Source organism: Polypterus senegalus, chromosome 18 (assembly GCF_016835505.1).
Source record: "Polypterus senegalus isolate Bchr_013 chromosome 18, ASM1683550v1, whole genome shotgun sequence".
In the NCBI taxonomy this organism is placed as follows: Eukaryota; Metazoa; Chordata; class Cladistia; order Polypteriformes; family Polypteridae; genus Polypterus; species Polypterus senegalus.
Window position 1 is genome coordinate 39,441,067 of NC_053171.1, and position 20,000 is coordinate 39,461,066.

The following is a 20,000-nucleotide window of genomic DNA, read 5'->3' on the forward strand; positions in this document are numbered from 1 at the left end:
AGTTTAGAAATAGGAATGCTCTCCCATTCTTGTCTAATACAGGCCTCTAACTGTTCAATCGTCTTGGGCCTTCTTTGTCGCACCTTCCTCTTTATGATGCGCCAAATGTTCTCTATAGGTGAAAGATCTGGACTGCAGACTGGCCATTTCAGTACCTGGATCCTTCTCCTACGCAGCCATGATGTTGTGATTGATGCAGAATGTGGTCTGGCATTATCTTGTTGAAAAATGCAGGGTCTTCCCTGAAAGAGATGACGCCTGGATGGGAGCATATGTTGTTCTAGAACCTGAATATATTTTTCTGCATTGATTGTGCCTTTCCAGACATGCAAGCTGCCCATGCCACACGCACTCATGCAACCCCATACCATCAGAGATGCAGGCTTCTGAACTGAGCGTTGATAACAACTTGGGTTGTCCTTGTCCTCTTTGGTCCGGATGACATGGCGCCCCAGATTTCCAAAAGAACTTGAATCGTGACTCGTCTGACCACAGAACAGTCTTCCATTTTGCCACACTCCATTTTAAATGATCCCTGGCCCAGTGACAACGCCTGAGCTTGTGGATCTTGCTTAGAAATGGCTTCTTCTTTGCACTGTAGAGTTTCAGCTGGCAACGCGGATGGAACGGTGGATTGTGTTCACTGACAATGGTTTCTGGAAGTATTCCTGAGCCCATTCTGTAATTTCCTTTACAGTAGCATTCCTGTTTGTGGTGCAGTGTCGTTTAACGGCCCGGAGATCACGGGCATCCAGTATGGTTTTACGGCCTTGACCCTTACGCACAGAGATTGTTCCAGATTCTCTGAATCTTGGATGATGTTATGCACAGTTGATGATGATAGATGCAAAGTCTTTGCAATTTTTCGCTGGGTAACACCTTTCTGACATTGCTCCACTATCTTTCTGCGCAAAATTGTGGGAATTGGTGATCCTCTACCCATCTTGGCTTCTGAGAGACACTGCCACTCTGAGAAGCTCTTTTTATACCCAATCATGTTGCCAATTGACCTAATTAGTGTTTATTGGTCTTCCAGCTCTTCGTTATGCTCAAATTTACTTTTTCCAGCCTCTTATTGCTACTTGTCCCAACTTTTTTGGGATTTGTTGACACCGTGAAATTTTGAATCAACATATTTTTCCTTTAAAATGATACATTTACTCGGATTAAATGTTTGATCTGTCATCTACGTTCTATTACAAATAAAATATTGACATTTGCCATCTCCACATCATTGCATTCAGTTTTTATTCATAATTTGTTTAGTGTCCCAACTTTTTTGGAATCCGATTTGTACATACATACATACATACATATACATACATACATACATACATACATACATACATGTGTACATATATACACACACACATATACTATGGGGTGCCAAACAGGTAAATAAATTGATTTTGTGAATATATAAAGTCGGCGTCAGAATATATAAAGTCAAAACTTGAATAAATAAAGTCATTCCCAAATATATAAAGTCAAAACTTGAATATATAGTATAAAGTCAGCGTCGGTATACATAAAGTCAAAACTTTTTTGTGAATATAAAAAGTCAAAACTTGAATATATAAAGTCAGCGTTAGAATATATAAAGTCAGCGCTGGAATATATAAAGTCAAAACATGAATATATAAAGTCAGCGTTGGAATTTATGAAGTCATTCCTGATTATATAAAGTCAACATCGGAGTATATAAACTCATTCCTGAATACTGTATATAAAGTCAAAGTCAAAATCTATTGATTGAAACGACTCTGAACTGAACTAAGTGAACAAAAACGTATTCAGAAAAATAAAATAAAAAAACACTGTTCGTTTAATGTTTTGAAAATGATGCATGTGCCCTGCCCAGGATTGGTTCCTGCCTTGCGCCCAGTGTTGGCTGGGATTGGCTCCAGCAGACCCCGTGACCCTGTGGTCGGATTCAACGGGTTGGGAAATGGATGGATATTCCAGCGCTGACTTTGTATATTCCGACGCTGACTTTATATATTCAAGTTTTGACTTTATTTATTCCGACAGTGACTTTATATAGTCAAGTTTTAACTTTATATAGTTAAATGTAGTCATCATTGAATAACTTTTTCTTTACCACAGAAATTTAAAGACTAAATTCAACTTCCATTCCTAACAGATATTTCTGGCGACTAAATAGAACCTACTTATATCGAAATTCGAGCTATTGAGCTGTCGCCTGCCTGCCTGAATAAGACACCCTCGCTTAGGTCTTACTTTTTTACCGTTAATTTAATCATGGCTAGTGGCGGAAAAATTATAAAATGGAAGGAGGATTACACTGAGTATGGCTTTACCAAAACAATTATTGATGGCGAATCGATTATTCATAAAGCTTCAATTGGTGATCTGTTTTTCTTTGTTAACGTCATATTTTTTCATACTTCTCAAACCAAGGGGGTGCGAGGGTAAAATGAATCGGGAAGCGCTGATCAATGTAATCGGTGTACCATGAAATCATGCATTGACATAAGTTCCCCTTTGCTTGTATTGCAAAGTGTGATTAAATGCGTGATTTTTAACGCGTTATGGAGCACATGCATCGAAGCTTCTCAGCTGTGCTTGTGCTAAGAAAAGGAAACATTTTAAAAATAACGTAACACGATTGTCAATGAAATCTTTTGTAAGTAGTGCCTGGAGGATTCAGTGTGGAGAAACTGTAGAGACAGCGTGTGCATTTAAGTTGTGGATTTTTTTGTGAGTATTTGGTGGCAGCGTCACAAAGTTGCTTCCGTAACACTGTGTGCGTTAGCTGCGGAGCTCAGCTCAGAGGGAAATGAGGTGAATGGGAGGGGAGATGATGACGTAGTTACAAAGTGATCAAAAGTCTCGTTTATATCCTGCGTCCTCTCATTAAACTTGTATCCCGCATTACCCGTGGGCATGACAAATGCCAGTGGAAGCCTGTCTATGAACTTAATTTAAACTTTAGGTTTACACCTTGCTTTGTTTCCGAAGTAGCAGCACTCATTAATATGGTTGTATATGTCATTCGCTCGCTTCTTATTGTTTCGCTGCCTTCTCAATTGCATAATGCATGTTTTCTTCAGAGCTTTTTGGAGCTCTTCCTGGTTTTCTACGCACTGCGTTGACAGTGAGTTCACGTGATTACGTGGGAGGCATGATGATGTCACAGGAAACTCGCCCCCCAAAAACGGCTTTCGAGCTCACCTCCATTACAGTAAATGGAGAAAAATAGCTTCCAGTTATGACCATTACGCTTAGAATTTCGAAATGAAACCTGCCCAACTTTTGTAAGGAAGCTGTAAGGAATGAGCCTGCCAAATTTCAGCCTTCTACCCACACGAGAACTTGGAGAATTAGTGATGAGTGAGTCACTTCAAAGCAGCAGAACTTTTTCTGTAACCTTCCCCAGATTTGTGCCTCAAGACAATCCTGTCTCAGAGGTCTACAGACAATTCCTTTGACTTCATGCTTGGTTTTTGCTCTGACATGAACTGTCAACTGTGGGACCTTATATAGACAGGTGTGTGCCTTTCCAAATCATGTCCAGTTAACTGAATTTACCACAGGTGGACTCCAATTAAGCTGCAGAAACATCTCAAGGATGATTAGGGGAAACAGGATGCATCTGAGATCAATTTTGAGCTTCATGGCAAAGACTGTGAATACTTATCTACATGTGCTTTCTCAATTTTTTTTATTTTTAATAAATTTGCAAAAATCTCAGGTAAACTTTTTTCACATTGTCATTATGGGGTGTTGTGTGTAGAATTCTGAGGAAAAAATTAATTTAATCCATTTTGGAATAAGGCTGTAATATAAAATGTGGAAAAAGTGATGCGCTGTGAATACTTTCCGGATGCACTGTTCACATACATACATACATACACACACACACACACACACATATATATACACACACATACACATGTGTGCCTACCTTTTGATTACCAGTCAGCAGTTCTTACCACTGCACCACCAAAGCGGTCATATAAAAGACGTGTCAATGTTGCACCCTAAAGCAGGTTCTTTTTCTGCAGTTATATTTTTGAATAAAAGTGCACTTTCTTTTGTTACGCTTGTACCTTTTGTTAAAGTGTTTATTTGATATTTGGACTTCAGGCTTCACACATTATAAACTTCATGTCTACATTTTATTAATTACTAAAACATGAAAAAGTTTTCTTTTTAACAATGTGTTTACATAGATTGCTGTAGACACAAAACACACATGAAATGCAAATGTTCCAAATAACGATATAGTATTTACTCTATACAACTCTAAGCAACTGACATGCAGGTAAACAGAGTTGAGCTGAGAAAACTTTGTGCCCCTTCTGCAGTGGTGGGAGGATGTGATATCAGGCTGCTTGCTCCTTATCGACACATTTACAAGACAAAAGACGCTGATGGAGAGGTGTGAAGGGATTTGAGATGGGCTGGGTTTACGCCTTTTTTTGTAGGCGTTGGTAATTCTAATGTTAAAAGGTGGAAAATAACTCAAGAAAATAAAAGGAAAGTTTTGCAGGCATTACAGAACAAGTAAACTCCACAAAGACAGTCAGTCACTTCTTTTTCGGAATAAACTGGAAAATGTCAACAACAACATTACTAATGTGCATATTTTATAGTTTTTCTAACAATAAAAAACAGACTGGGGGAAGAGTTCTCCTGCTTCAGCTAAATAGACAGCAGTTAATTAATTAAAAAAAAGCTAAACGGAAAGAATACCATAGTATTTCAGTGTTAGAATTTTCAGTTCTTTTGTTTTTTTATTTAATATACAACCAATGATTTTCTGGGGAAAAAAATTGCTTACCTCGACCATGTCCATAATCTACAGTTTTTGGAATAACTGGGGGCTTGCTAAGAGGTGGAACAGGTTCAGAACCAGAAAGACCAAAGTTATGATCTGGGCCTGGTGAACTGTTGCCCACATCCCACTGATTATGCAATTGTCCACCTCCCCAGCGTTGTTCCTCAGAAAAGGACTGGGCAGCATTAGGAAGAACTACGTCATTTTTGGAAAAGACTTTTGACTGAAAAAAAAAAAAGAAAAAAAAACTGGCAGCATTTACACATTTTTAAATAGGTTGGATGAAGGTTTAAGAAAATAACACCATATAAAACATACAGGAAAACATTTGGTCATATTTTGCAGTGACTATAAACTCATTAACACATACATTAAGCAAACAATGTTTAAGGCTTAGAATTAAAGAAAAAATACATTCACATTCATCTGTAAATGATCACTGACACTTTACAAATGATTCTGAAATAAGCAGGCATAATATAACATGCAGAGTAGACATCCATTTGCTTAAAACAGGCTTTTCTTGGACAAGATGTGAATAACAATCAATCACTCATGAAAGCAGTGTTGAATATATTACATTAAAGGTAAAAAAACAATATTGGTTATAATTATTATGCTTAAGAAACATTATTTCATGGCCATTAAAAAATTATGACACTTTGCATAATTCAGGAAATGACTAATTTAACTTTGTGGTAAAATAGATTCCAAAAACAGGATGATCTTTATGATTAAACCAATTCCACCAGTTATTTCTTTTACCTGTAAATTATCCGGAGGCATATCAAATCCTAACATTCCAGCTGCAACAGGCTCTGCATGTGAGAATTGGGCATTAGTATCACTAGGTCCATACTCATTATGAACTTGAAATTGCTCCTGACGTTCTCTATAACACAGGAAAGAACACAAAACCTATGCATTAACTTAGAATTTGACAAGCATTAAAAGGTTACAGATTTGACATTAATTTAGCCTTTCTCTGCTATAGTTCCCTTTCCACTTCTGAAACTTCTAGATCATAAGCAGGAGTTACACTGGTCTGCTGTCTTTTTGGGCAAAATGTTTTAATAGAACACACTAGGTGGAGTTTTTTACTCTTGCCTCAAAACCATAAATTCCAGGATATACACAAAATTATAGTAATCCACAAAGCACTTCCAACAGAAAAATCTAAATCTAAATGTAAAGTGAGAAATTAGTCAAAAAAAATTCCTGAAGCAAAATAAATAACTGACACTTAAAATGCAAGTTCTACTTAAGAATATCAGCCTTGATTAGTTGCCTTAGTCTGTTGGCTCATGTTTGTTAGTATTATTGGACGTAACATTTAAAGAAGCCATACAGCATTTATATGAATGGTCTGGTAAATTTTATCAGGTACTTTTTTTTCTGCATTTTAATCACAAAATCCAAATACAGTCTGACCTCCAAATCTATCGAGTTCTGCATCCAGAGACTCATCCAACAGCAGATTGAAAATATTAAAAAAAATATATAAAACTAGCCAACCCGCTGTATACCATACGTCGCATAATCAGGCTGGTTTTTTGATGATTTTTAAGCACAGAGAAAATTAACATTTGAAAAATCGGTAATGTAATAAATCAGCAAGAAAAGCAACATTGTAACAATGCACGGAACAAACCAACACACAATCGTCCGTGACGGGAAACTGGCGGACCGCCATCGCTCATGTGCCCACCTCCAACTTGTCACTTGAGGAGTCGTCATCTTTGCACAGTCCAGATGCACCTGTGACTCACGCAGACTTTCCATGTTCCTGCAGGAGCATCTAAGAAGATATATGTTTGTCGCGGATGCGAATTGCTGTATGTAGCTTGTAAAACAGTTTGCTATGGTGTACGCGGTCGTGCGTCGTAACCGAAAACTCGGCTTTTAAAGACTGCTTACTTCATTGTGTTTTAACCTCAGTTGTTAAGGATTGTTTTAAGGATCCAATGGGATACCCCTCGCAAACCGTTTTACACGCTGCATATGGCGATTCACCTCCGGCGTGGCTCCTTCCTGTGTGCACCATAGGTGTCGTGTCTTGTCGGCGGCTTAGTGAATCAACACCCCTTCCGGCGTGCTTTCCATGGTTGTCTTGCCTTAGTGAATTATATATATAGATTCCATCCATCCATCCAATATCCAAGCCGCTATATCCCAACTACAAGGTCACAGGGGTCTGAATTTTCCATGCAGTACTATGCTGAACCCACGCACATAAGAGGATGTGTAGGCATACCCTGCAGGATGCCAGGAAAATACGGTGGTGGAGAGATATGTCGACCCTCCTTTTTCTTGCATTAAGACTCAGTAATTATCTTTCCACTAACCTATACAGAATTTATGATTTTTACTTCATCTCTAGTCAAGTCTGATCAACATCTTGGCACTGTCAAGACGTTGCAAGCAATAATGGCAGGACAAGGTCAGAGAATCTCACTAAACCATCCAATCAGTAGTAGTGATGGGTGGTATGTATAATGTGCAGGGACTTAATCAGAGCAAGTTCAGGAGTGTAAAGTACTGTCTCTTGATGAGAAAATTTTAAGCCTGGCATTTCTCTTACCAAAGTGGGTCAGTAAGAACAAGTCGAGCATTGGCTCAATAAAGCAGAAACAAACAAATTCATGGAACAGCTAGTGCTACTTGAGCTATTATAAGTAGTCTAGAAATGATTTAAATTATACAGGAGGACGTACACAAGTTATATGCAAACACTATGCCGTTTTATAAAAGGGAATTAGGAATCCACAGATTTTTATATTTGGGGGTCCTGGAACAATCCCCCTTGGATACCAAGGACTGACTGCAATGTGAACTAAACTTAACCACAATATTGATCGAATTTGTGCTTAAGCATTCTTAAACACCTCTCCTTACCTAAATTGACAACTGTTCACCATTGAAAAAGCTTACTGCGTACTTGTGTGTTGGCTTTGTTGAGAAAAGACAGTGTCATATCATCCTGTCTACACCTATACACTTAGATGCCACAGCTGAGAGGCATACTTAGGACTTATGTTCTCATTCATTATCTGTGGCACTGTCAAACCTTGAGACCTGCCTGCAACACTCTTATAATAAAGGTGCATAATTAGTCATCGTGTAGACAATGAAAATGTAATTCTTCTGAATATGCCCTTAGCAGTGAAAAGGAAATCAGTTGCTTCATGTGGTCCTGCCCTTATAAGTGAATATACAGATTAAAGCTACAACTAGGGCTATGCAATATCGTATTCATTGACAACAATATCATCAACATTTTTAAGCAGTAAAATTTATAAAGCGTTACAAATTTTTCATGCACAGAAACCACCAATGCAACATGATGTGGCATCTGCATCCTATTGTTCTCATTAATGCACCTTTAGTGCAACACTTGGATAAATGCATCAGCATAACATCACCCAGGGAAAACCCAGAACTTAATGGTAAACAGCCCAAGAGCACTTACAATAAAAAGAAAAGAAACTGCACGACACAGAGTGAGCATTCTCTTGAATTAAGACATTAGCATGTGTCTTCAACTAAAAGTAACAACAAAAGTCAAACTGCTACGTCAACATACAAGTACAGATCAAATTCCATTGCAACAAATATTTTAGAACAGCAAATACTTTTTGCAAGCCTTTTATTTTAACTAAATGTAAATTTCAGTATAATGAGTTTTTTCGACTAAAAATGGCCAGCCAAAGATAATAATGTAATGCAAAAATACTTAATGAAGTACCTACACTTTTTGCCAAGTACTGTATTGAGAACTCTGTAACAGGCTGTCTCTTGAAGAAGAAAGTGACAGTCTGTCGTTTCCGGTCTCAGGCAGCCTCAGTGAGTGAGGTACAGTCTCAATACTTTATTCAAAATTGGAGCTGTTACTTCAGCACTCAAGATAGGAGCTGTGACACGGCAATTGCACTGCCTTTACTCCCATCTTCAGATTAGAACACTACCAGCAGCTCAGAATCACTACTGTGGCAGATCAGGGGCCTCATGTATAACGCCGTGCGTAGAACTCGCACTATAACATGGCGTAAGCACAAAAGCCGAAATGTGCTTACGCACAGAAAAATCCAGATGCAGGAATCTGTGCGTACTCTAACTTCCACGTTCTTCCGCTACATAAATCCCGATCAGCGTGAAAACTAATGCTCGTGCACTCGATTTATGTAACGCCCCAACTCCTCCCAGAATTACGCCTCTTTGAATATGCAAATAATTATAATTGGCCCTTAAACTCAGCCTTCTGTGAAAAGACAATGGGAAAAACACGGGGGGAAATATAAGAATTTCAGCGAATACCAAATGGAGGCAAAGGAAAAACATACTATTTGTTCAAATAAACCGTGGTATAATCATCAAAAGGAAGTTGATCGAGTGAGATAGCGGGTTGGGGAAACTTGAAAGCTCACGTTCACAAAATCGCACAGTCCCGGAAATAAAAAAGAAGTCACATATCAAAGTCACCGTGAAAAGGCGAGTTGTAGCCCACTGTCTGAGTGTCATATGAAAGCTTATTAGGGTACAGAGAAAAAAAGGCACACAGTGGGGAAAAAGCACGAAATGTCAACTTCAATCTCGACATTTCCACTTTAATCACGTAGTTTATTTTTTCATTAAAGTAGAACATCATAAACTTCATCTTAAAATTGTTTAATTAACCAGTTTCTCAAATCACATCGTAATTAAAGTAGCACGTTAAATGCTTTGTTTTGTATTTGATCTTCTATGTGCCTATGTGTGTGAATCACTACTTACTTCTTAAACCGGCTCTCTTCCTCCAACTGGACACAGAATCCATTACATTCGTGATATTACAGCTCTATGAATAACTAAATTACTGAGATGTATACGTGATATCATTTTCATGATGATAGGAGTTAAAGCACGTTATTAAACGTGTTTCACTTCGATGAAATAATTTATTGCAGCAGTACTCAGGGGCAGCTCTAGGCTTGTGGTGGCACTGGGCAGAGGAAGAATCGGTGGCTCCTTCGCCCGCCAATGTCAGTAAAGTATCTTATGCACGTGCGTTGCAGACACTGCATAGCCGCCTCGTGCTCATGACACAAGCATTTAACTTTTGCCAAAATTTGTCGCTGCGTTTTTAGCTGTGTTGTTATTTTCTCTTTCTGTGTTATATTCAATATATATTGGCGTAGCTTTTCTTTACCCAAGTAACCGATCGCCACACAATCAGCTCTGTAATAGAAGTTAAGCCATCTGTAAGCTTAGCACCGATTCTTCAAAACGTTTAAGGAACATTGAAATATCTTCGTAGTACATGTTTAATTATTCTATCCTTAACGCCAGTCCCAGTGAAGAATATAGATTATTTAAATGAAGTTAAAGTTTATAATTTAATAAACATATTTTGCTGCATTTCATCTTAAAAATGATATTGTCATCATATGTAAATACGTGCTTTATAAAGTGGCTCAGGTTGTGCGATATTATAGCTGTAGTGCAAGTTTACAGTGGGGTGATTGTACTTATAAGAACAAACAGTTCTACAAGGTGCTATTGATTGAGTGCATTTAAAGTTCTTGGGATGAAACTGTTTCTGAACCACGAGGTCTGTACAGGAAAGGCTTTAAAACGTTTTGCTGTGGCTGAGACAGCGTGTCCTTGAAGCTGTATACCGATAATTCTCTTTCCAATCAGCTGCTGCTGTGATTCACACTCAGATACAGTGATATAAATACTCCAAGTCTTCCAGTGAGAGTAATATGAAAAAAGATGATCTGCTGTGGCAACTCCTAACGGGAGGAGCTGAAAGAAGAAGAAGAAGAAGAAGAAGAAGAAGAAGAAGAAGAAGTGAGAGTAACAACGCTAAAGCAGTTATGGTATTTGGAATACTATGGCTATTCCCTGGACCATTATATTGTTACAAGTTAATTAACAATCAGATGCGTTACACTAATAAACAATATGCGGTTAGTTTCAGTGTATTTATAAAGCCGTGTCAGGAAAATAATGAGTAACCACACAGGAACAGTACCATTGCTTTGACGCTGGGTGCCGCCAGTCTGCAAAACCGAGCGGAGAACTTGCGTACGACAAGGCATGAGGTACCGTGGAAAAGTGTGTGGCTTTACGCCAAGTGTAGGTTTTATACATCGCGATTTGAACGTGGAAAAGTTCTTGCGCAACATTTCTGTGCATACGCACCGTTTATACATGAGGCCCCAGGAGAGTGAGAGGAAGAGTAGGTTAAAGCCAATTATTAAATGTTCTAAACATCATGCAACAAGCGCGTTACGCAGTAAGCCTGATCTTATAGAGGAACACCAATTACTTTGCCCTTGGTTAACTGTTTACTAGAATCAGCAAAGCAGCTATGGAGCTGTCCTTGCATCACGGCTGTTTGAGATGGTGAATCGTAGGCAACCCCAGTCATGATAATATACATGGGAATCCATCTGTATTTCAATCAGATGAGCACATAAAACAATACATGTATATATTTCTAGTAAAATATTACAAACCTTATATGCAAATGTGCACCAGAAGATGCATGCATTCATTTATAACTGGAAAACAGTTTTCAATAGTTTTGCTTGTAATGGTAATTGTGACCTTTATGTATAGAAACAAAGAAAACAGTCTAATATCTCTTTTCCTGACTTGCACTTTAGATATTTAATACGGGAATTTGCAGTGCGGATTTTTGGTAATAGTCAAGAATGAAAAGGAGAATGGCATGTATCTCAATGAAGTAATTCAATTCTAAAATGGCTTTTGGAGTTTTAAAGTATCTTTGTCACTACAAGGATCAATGTTTCAATTTCCTATAGAGTGCTATAGGCAGCTGCACGAAATAAAGTTATGAACAGCTGAACAAACCAACATCTTATTGGTCTTTCAGGCAGCAAATCCTCCTGCTACTAACACTTCTGCTGCAATTTGACTCTTGAATTCAATTTCTAGCATCTCTCGCACTACAACTTTAAAAAGGAAGAAGAAGCAGATGATGCAGGAACTTCACTACAATCTTTCCCCTTTTCTATCACTTGCTCACTCACTCCAAAATAAACATACACCCTATAGAAATGATGCCAACATCACCTCCACCCCCCCATTCTACTTTTCATTCTCAGTTTGACAAATGTGATATTGAAGGTGAACAGATGTCATTGTCATATTCCTGGACATATATTATTTTTGATACCTAAAACATCAACACAACTAACTTCCACAAAACTTCTATACTGGTCAAGAATATTGTTTTTTCATAATACAGACTATATAAACCAGTGTCATCTTAATTATGTTCAATGCATTACTTACTGTTGTTTTGAACTAGCGCATAGCATAACTTACTGTACGGTGCACACTGCATAGATCACATTGGTTCAAAAAGTGAACTATTAAAAAAAAGTTAACATTAGGGCTACATATTTCTGCATCCTTTTTACATTATGAAAGAGAAACAGCAACTGTATAGTTAATTAAAAAGTTTGCTAAGAAGTTTAATCAAGATTAAGACATAAAATTGGTTAGATTTTTGAACAGAAAAAGAGTAATCACATTAAAGTCAAGTGACAAGTGTTAATTACTCAGCCTGTTAACAAAAAAAATTGTCTCTGTTATTATGACACCTTCCGAGAGGGTATTTAACACAGAAAGAAGCAGTAATATGCCAGAGGTCAGTATTGAAGTCAGCATTAGAGGCTTTCTTGTCAAAGAACCTGAACCAATCATGTTTCAGCTGCACATTCTCTGCTTTGTTTAATCAAACAAAGAACACGCTTGTTGTTTTCAGAATTAGCAATCGATAAGGCATTTGTTTCCACAACACTTTCATTTATAGATCTAAAGTTAACTGGCTTCATTGACAGGCATATTCTCTCATTTGACTGTTCATATTCACTGTGAGTATAAAAGGTCATTTTTGTGAGTATACCGATTACTTTTACAGTAAAGAAAAAATAGGTAATTAAATTAAATCACTTTCAGTTACACTTTGCACAAAATAGAATTTAACTGTTAGCACCATATCCAGGAATTCTTCCTGCCTAGCACCCGATGCTTGCTGGGATAGACTCCAGCCTCCCCACAACCCTGTTCAGGATAAGAGTGTTTAAAAATGGATGCATAGAATAAAAATTTCAGAGGTAATTTTACATTTATTTCGTATCATCATTCCACTATCATTCCAATATTGTTTTTGGAAAATGTCCTGGAATATTGTGACACAATAATATGACACCTGCAAAAGCATGTCAAAATTCAAAAATAATTAGTACTAGGGTGTTGTAGCGTGTTAGCCATTATGAATGTAGAGAAAAGCCAAGCAAAATGACACTTTTTATTGGCTAACTAAAAAGATTACAATATGCAAGCTTTCGAGACAGCTCAGGCCCCTTCTTCAGGCAAGATGTGTTGCCTCAACTATTAGCTTTAGCATCGAGTCATTGGCAACATCCTGTCCCGCGCCTCTCACCTCACAACTTGCGATCTTGCTTCTAAAATATTTGCCCACTCACTCGCCTGTCCCTTGCCATCTCTGTAGATCATTAAATCTGCCTGTGCGTGTAGATATGCGGCTGTCATCTCACAATGTCATACGAGATGACAGCCGGTCCCTCAACTAACCAGCTAAAAGACGCTAGGGAGAACACTGCTGGTATAGACTTGAATGAATGATTCCTGATTAATTATCCTTCTTTGTATATATTAGAACAACTACATTACAGTAAAGCTTAGAATAACAGATACTTGAAAAAAATCATCTTTTCAGAACAACCGATTTACTGAGCAACAATGGAGTCATCCGGATTGAAAGCTGTTGATTAAATTCAGCAGGGGCCATATGTATAAAAAGTGTGTACGCACAAAAATGCTGTGTAAGAACGTTTCCATGTTCAAATCGTGATGCATAAAAACCTAAACTTGCCGTAAAGCCTCACACATTTCCACGGTAGCTCATACCCTATCATAAGCAAGTTCTCTGCTCTGTTTTACAGACTGGCGGCACCCAGCGTCAAAGCAGTGCTACTGTTCCTGTGTGGTTATCCTTTCTTTTTTAGATCCACATCGCTAACAAGGCTTTATAAATATACTGAAATTAACCACATATTGTGTATTAGTTTAATGCATCTGATTGTAATTAACCTGCAACAATATAATGGTGCACAGAATGGTCAAACTATTCCATTGCTTTAGCACTGTTACTCTCACTGCACCTCGGATCCAACACCGGATCATCTTTTTCCATATTACTCTCACTGCACCACTCGGAGTATTTATATCACTGTATCTGAGTGTGAATCACAGCTGTACAGCAGCTGATCGGAAAGAGATTTATCGGTATACAGCATCAAGCACACGCTGCCTCAGTCATGCTGTCTATTGAACTTGCAGTTCAGAAACAGTTTCATCCCAAGAACTGTAAATGTACTCAATCAGTCCAGCAAATGCTCCTTGTAGAAGTGTTTGTATAGTGTGGTCCAGATCTAATTATACAATTTTCATTACGCTATAACTTATTACATTTATTACATAAAAAATCACCCAAAAATTCCCGAACCATCGAGAAGTGAGTTGTCTTCGTGCTGAACTGGAATCTTCCCCGCATAAATCAAAGTCATCCAGATGATCTGGATCTGCATAATTAGATCTAGACCACCCTGTACTTATTAGTACAATCACCTCACTGTAAACGTACACTACAGTTATAATACTGCACAACCTGAGCCACTTTATAAAGCGGGTATTTACATATGATGACGATATAATTTTTAAGATGAAATGCAGCAAAATATGTTTATTATATTATACAGATGAAACTTTAGCTAGCTGCTGCCGCTTCGTTCGCGGATTGTTCCTGCTTCGCGCTATATTCTTGATGGTGCTGACGCAACACCGGAAGGATAGATGGATAGAATAATTAAACACATACTACAAAGATATTTCGATGTTCCTTAAAAGTTTTGAAGAATCAGCGTTTTAAGCTTACAAATGGCTTAACAACCATTACAGAGTTAATTGTGTGGCGATTGGGTATTTGGAGAAAGAAAAGTAAGGGCAGGAATTGGAGGTTAGTACGTTTGAAAGAAACAGTACTGCTACAATAAAGTATTTCATCAAAGGTAGCACACGGCATAGCAAGCATCTTGTGTGAGACATGAACAATCACTGCGCCACCGTGATCCCATGTTTAATAAAATGCTTTTCATATCTTCATGAAAATGATATCACGTATACATCAATATTTTAATTATTCAGAGAGCTGTAAAATCATGAATGTAATGGACTCTGTGTCCTGTCGGAGGAAGAGAAAGCCCAGAAGCACATAGTGATTCACACACATAGAGCACATAGAAGATCAAATACAAAACAAACCATTTAACGTGCTACTTTAGTAACGATAAGATTGAGAAAGTAGAAAATTAAACGATTTTAAGATTAAGTTTATGATGTTCTACTTTAATGACAAAATAAACTATGTGATTAAAGTGGAAATTTAGAGACTAAAGTTGACAGTTCATGCTTTTTCCCCACTGCCATTTTTTTTCCCTCTGTACCCTAATAAGCTTTCATATGACACTCAGACGGTGGGCTATGACTCGCCTTTTTACAGTGACTTTGCTATCTGACTTTTTTTTTATTTTGGGCACTGTGTGACTTTGTGAACTTGAGCTTTCGAGTTTCTCTGACATGCTATGTCATTCGATCAACTTCCTTTTGTTGTTTATACCACTGTTTAAACCAACAAATAGTACTTTATTTGCCTCCACTTGGTATTTGCTGAAATTCTTCTATTTTCTCACTTGCTTTTGCCATTGCCTTTTCACAGAAGGCTGAGCTTAATGGCTATTTATATTGATTTGCATATTCAAAGAGGCATAATTCTAGGAGGAGTTGTGGAGGGGCAGCAGGCGCGTGCTCATGCGTTACTTTTCACGCTGACCGAGATTTATGTAGCAGAAGCACGTGGAAAGTTGGCGTATGCACAGATTTATGCATCTGGATTTTTTTGTTTGTAAGCACATTTCCGCCTTGTTATAGTGTGAATTCTATGCACGGCGTTATACATGAGGCCCCTGGTGATTAGAGCACTATTACAGCAAGCAAAAAGTGGTTCATTCCTCATAAGGGATGACTGAAAATAAATATATTCCTGATTTTCCTTTTGTTATTGCAACAGTTTTAAAACAAAATTTTAAATAGCCATTTCAATGTCAGCAAAGCTTTCCTGCTAGGATAGCACAGACAAACCATAAGACACACAGCCACCTGTGCTTTTATTAAGATGAATATTATATATTATGGCAAGTTAGGCAGTGATTTTAATTTTCTGTTGCTAGTTCATGTACAGAGAAAACACACTTCCATACATCTGGTACTTCCACAGTGTGCGATCAACTGCAGGCAGCTCCAGGCTGGAACACTAATTGCAAGTCTCACACTATCTCTCATGCTATTATGCTCCACAATGTACTCTATATGGAGTTTACTGTCTGGTCAAGTTCTCTCTCCAGTAGATTGCTTACAAAGCTCGACAGCACTGATGGAGACACCTTTGAATTCTTTTAATTTCCAGGAAGAGATGACTGGAATCAAATGAGTGAAGTTTATTGCATTTGCAGTCATGCATTAAATGGACTCTTATTTTGATATTTTAAGTTCAAGAATAAATTGTGTTGAAAAGGAACTTTCTGTGGTTTTCTGGATCCGAAACAAGACAATATACAGCCATATGAAAAAGTGTGGTAACCTCTCTCAGCCTGCATATTACTTTACTTTCAACAAAAAAGATCACAGTGGTCTGTCTTTCATTTCCTGGGAACATCCGAGTACTGGGGTGTTTACCGAACAAAGATTTTTAGTGAATCAGTATTTAGTTGAAATTAAATTAAATGTGAAAAACTGGCTGCGTACAAATGTGGGTCCCATTGTAATTTTACTGATTTGAATGCATGTAACTGCTCAATACTGATTACTTACAAAACCAAATTGGTTGGGTTAGCTCGTTAAGCCTTGCACTTGATAGAAAGGTGTGTCCAATCATGAGAAAATGGTATTTAAGGTGGTTAATTGCAAGTTGTGCTTCTCTTTGACTCTCCTCTGAAGAGTGAGAGCATGGGATTCTCAAAGCAACTTTCACAAGATCTGAAAACAAAGATTGTTCAGTCTCATGGCTTAGGGGAAGGCTACAAAAAGCTATCTCAGAGATTTAAACTGTCAGTTGCAACTGTAAGGAATGTAATCAGGAAATGGAAGGCAACAGGCACAGTTGCTGTTAAACCCAGGTCTGGCAGGCCAAGAAAAATACAGTAGTGGCATATGTTCAGGATTCTGAGAATTTTTACAGACAACCAACCCACAGATCACCTCCAAAGACCTGGAAGAACATCTTGCTGCAGATGGTGTATCTATATAGGGTGGTCCAGATCTAATTATGCAATTTTCATTACACTGTAACTTAAGTTTATAACATGGAAAATCACCCGAAAAATCCCGGACCATCGAGAAGTGTGCGAACTGAGGACATGAAGAATCATCTTCGTGCCAAACTGGAATCGTCCCCGCATAAATCCAGACGATCTGGACCACACCCTGTACATCATTTTTTTATCTATACTAATAAAAGGCAAAGCCCTCCCTCCCTCACCACTAATACTCCAAGTTCCCGTGTGGGTAGAAGGCTGAAATTTGGCAGGCTCATTCCTTACAGCTTACTTACAAAAGTTGGGCAGGTTTCATTTCGAAATTCTACGCATAATGGTCATAACTGGAAGCTATTTTTCTCCATATAATGTAATGGAGTTGAGCTGGATGGCCGTGGGGGGCGGAGTTTCGTGTCACATCATCACGCCTCCTACGTAAGTACATAGAGAACAAGGATGACCTCCAAACAGCTCTGAACAAAAAACGCCATTTCACAATTGAGAAGGCAGAAAAAGATTATGAAGCAAGTGATGCATACAAGCGTATTCATAAATACAAGCATATTCATAAGTACAGCTACTGCGGAAACAAAGCACGGCGTGAACCGTAAGTTTATATTAAGTTTATAGACACACTCCTGCTGCCGTGTGTCATGCCTATGGCGAATGACGGTATTCGGCAGATACAAGTTTACTGAGAAGACATGAGGTATAAATGAGACTTTGGACACTTTGTAACGGAGTTAAAATTGCTGTAGCAAGAAACTGAACAAAACTTTAATGTTTTACTATTAATAACTTATAGGCTACATTTTATTTTTTTCCCTTGCACTCAGTGAGCGAGGCCAATGCATATTCATAAGTGCAGCTACTGCAGAAACAAAGCATGGCGTGAACCGCAAGTTTACATTAAGTTTATAGACACACTCCCGCAGCGGTTTGTCATGCCTACGGCAAATGACGGTATTCGCAAAATACAAGTTTACTGAGAAGACACAAGGTATAAACGAGACTTTGGATCACTTTGTAACAGAGTTAAAATTGCTGTAGCAAGAAACGTTTAAGTGCCGGGTCTTAGCTACCATTAAATAAACACATCCTCCAAATACGAACCTGATTGCAAGAAATAATGATGATCAAATCCTTGATGACAGCAACACTCACAAAACAATTACTGTATATTGACAATCATGTTATGTTATTTTTAAAATGTTCCCTTTTCTTTTTCATAACTTCTTTAACACACTACTTCTCCGCTGCGAAACGCGGGTGGAGATATATATATATATATATGTGTATATATATACACACACATACATACATATATACATACATACATACATACATACATACATACACAGTGGTACCTTGGTATACGTCCTTAATCCGTTCCAGATCCTTGGACTTATACCAAACGAATTTATCCCATAAGAAATAATGGGAAAATGATTAATTCGTTCCCATGGGAAAAAAAAATCCTATTGTTATTGGCATATTATACATTGATGGGGTTGTATAAAATAATTTAAACACTGCTTAATACTAAAATACATAAATACAAAAGCAATTAGATTAAATAAATGAAAATGACTTGTCCGATAACAATGAGTTTAATTTTACTGCACAACAAAGGAGAGCGTTACAGCTCTTCCAAAGGAGCCTCTTCAGGCAAATGTGAAGCACTGCCGTTGTTGTTCTTCTGGCAGTCTTCAATCCAAATCCCTAAAGCAGATTCCATCCAGACTACTGCCTTATTACATCCACTTACAACTCGTTTTGCACCCTGGTTAAAAGGACACTGCGGCCGTAGATCTTATATTCCTTTCCTACTTTTTAAATAAAAAGAATCGTAGCCTTCAACAAATCCAAAACGTTTACCTTTTTGGCAATCATTAACATCTTCCGTTTGCACTTGGGCACGGCCCCTGAAACAGTAGCAGATCGTTTTGGAGCCATAATGAAGGGCTTGACTATGCACAAAGATAAACACAAAAGAGCACAAAAGTTAACTCTTTACACAGCGAAACACGTTGATGCTGAATGAGCGAGACGAGACATCCTGGTTAACACTGTATTCTGCACGCAGGAACTTAACTGCGTGCTCTGATTGGTTAGCTTCTCAGTCAGGAGAACTTAACTGCGTGCTCTGATTGGTTAGCTTCTCAGTCATCCGCCAATAGCGTCCCTTGTATGAAATCAACTGGGCAAACCAACTGAGGAAGCATGTACAGGAAGTAAAAAGACACACTGTCCACAGAACCCGCGAAGCAGCGAAAAATCCGCGTTATATATTTAGTTATGCTTTCATATAAAATCCACGATAGAGTGAAGCTGCGAAAGTCGAAGCGCGATATAGTGAGGGATTACTGTACAGGTTAAAACTTTTTTTATTGAAGGCGCGCGCCCGGTATACCACACGTGTTGTTCTAGCGTAGAGTCGTATTCTAAACAAAGGTCGTATACCAAGCAAAATATTTCGCCTCTAAACAGGACGTATACCAAGTTGGACTTATTCCAAAGCAAACGTATACCAAGGTACCACTGTATATGTGTATATATATATATATATATATATATATATATATATATATATATATATATATATATATATCGATCTACATACTCTCAAATAGACAAGTCACACGCCGTGGCGCAATGGTAGAGGGTTCGCCTCTAGTGCCAACATCCGAGGTTTGATTCCCGAGAGGGGATGCACTGAGTATGTACGCGCTTCCGATTCATTTTAGCCTCGCATCCCCTTGGTTTGAGACGTATGAAAAATATCGTTA

The 20,000-nt window shown here is 38.1% G+C and overlaps 1 protein-coding gene across 1 annotated transcript in view; it reads right to left on the reverse strand.

Moving 5' to 3' along the window:
• The window catches only part of ylpm1 (YLP motif containing 1), a 107,747-nt gene that overhangs the window by 67,439 nt on the left and 20,308 nt on the right, over positions 1-20,000 (reverse strand). The window contains exons 7-8 of the mRNA XM_039742199.1: positions 5,570-5,696; positions 4,808-5,027 (exon numbers count right to left, since the gene is read on the reverse strand). Of these exons, the coding sequence (XP_039598133.1) occupies positions 4,808-5,027; positions 5,570-5,696 (347 nt within the window). The remainder of the gene's footprint in view (positions 1-4,807; positions 5,028-5,569; positions 5,697-20,000) is intronic.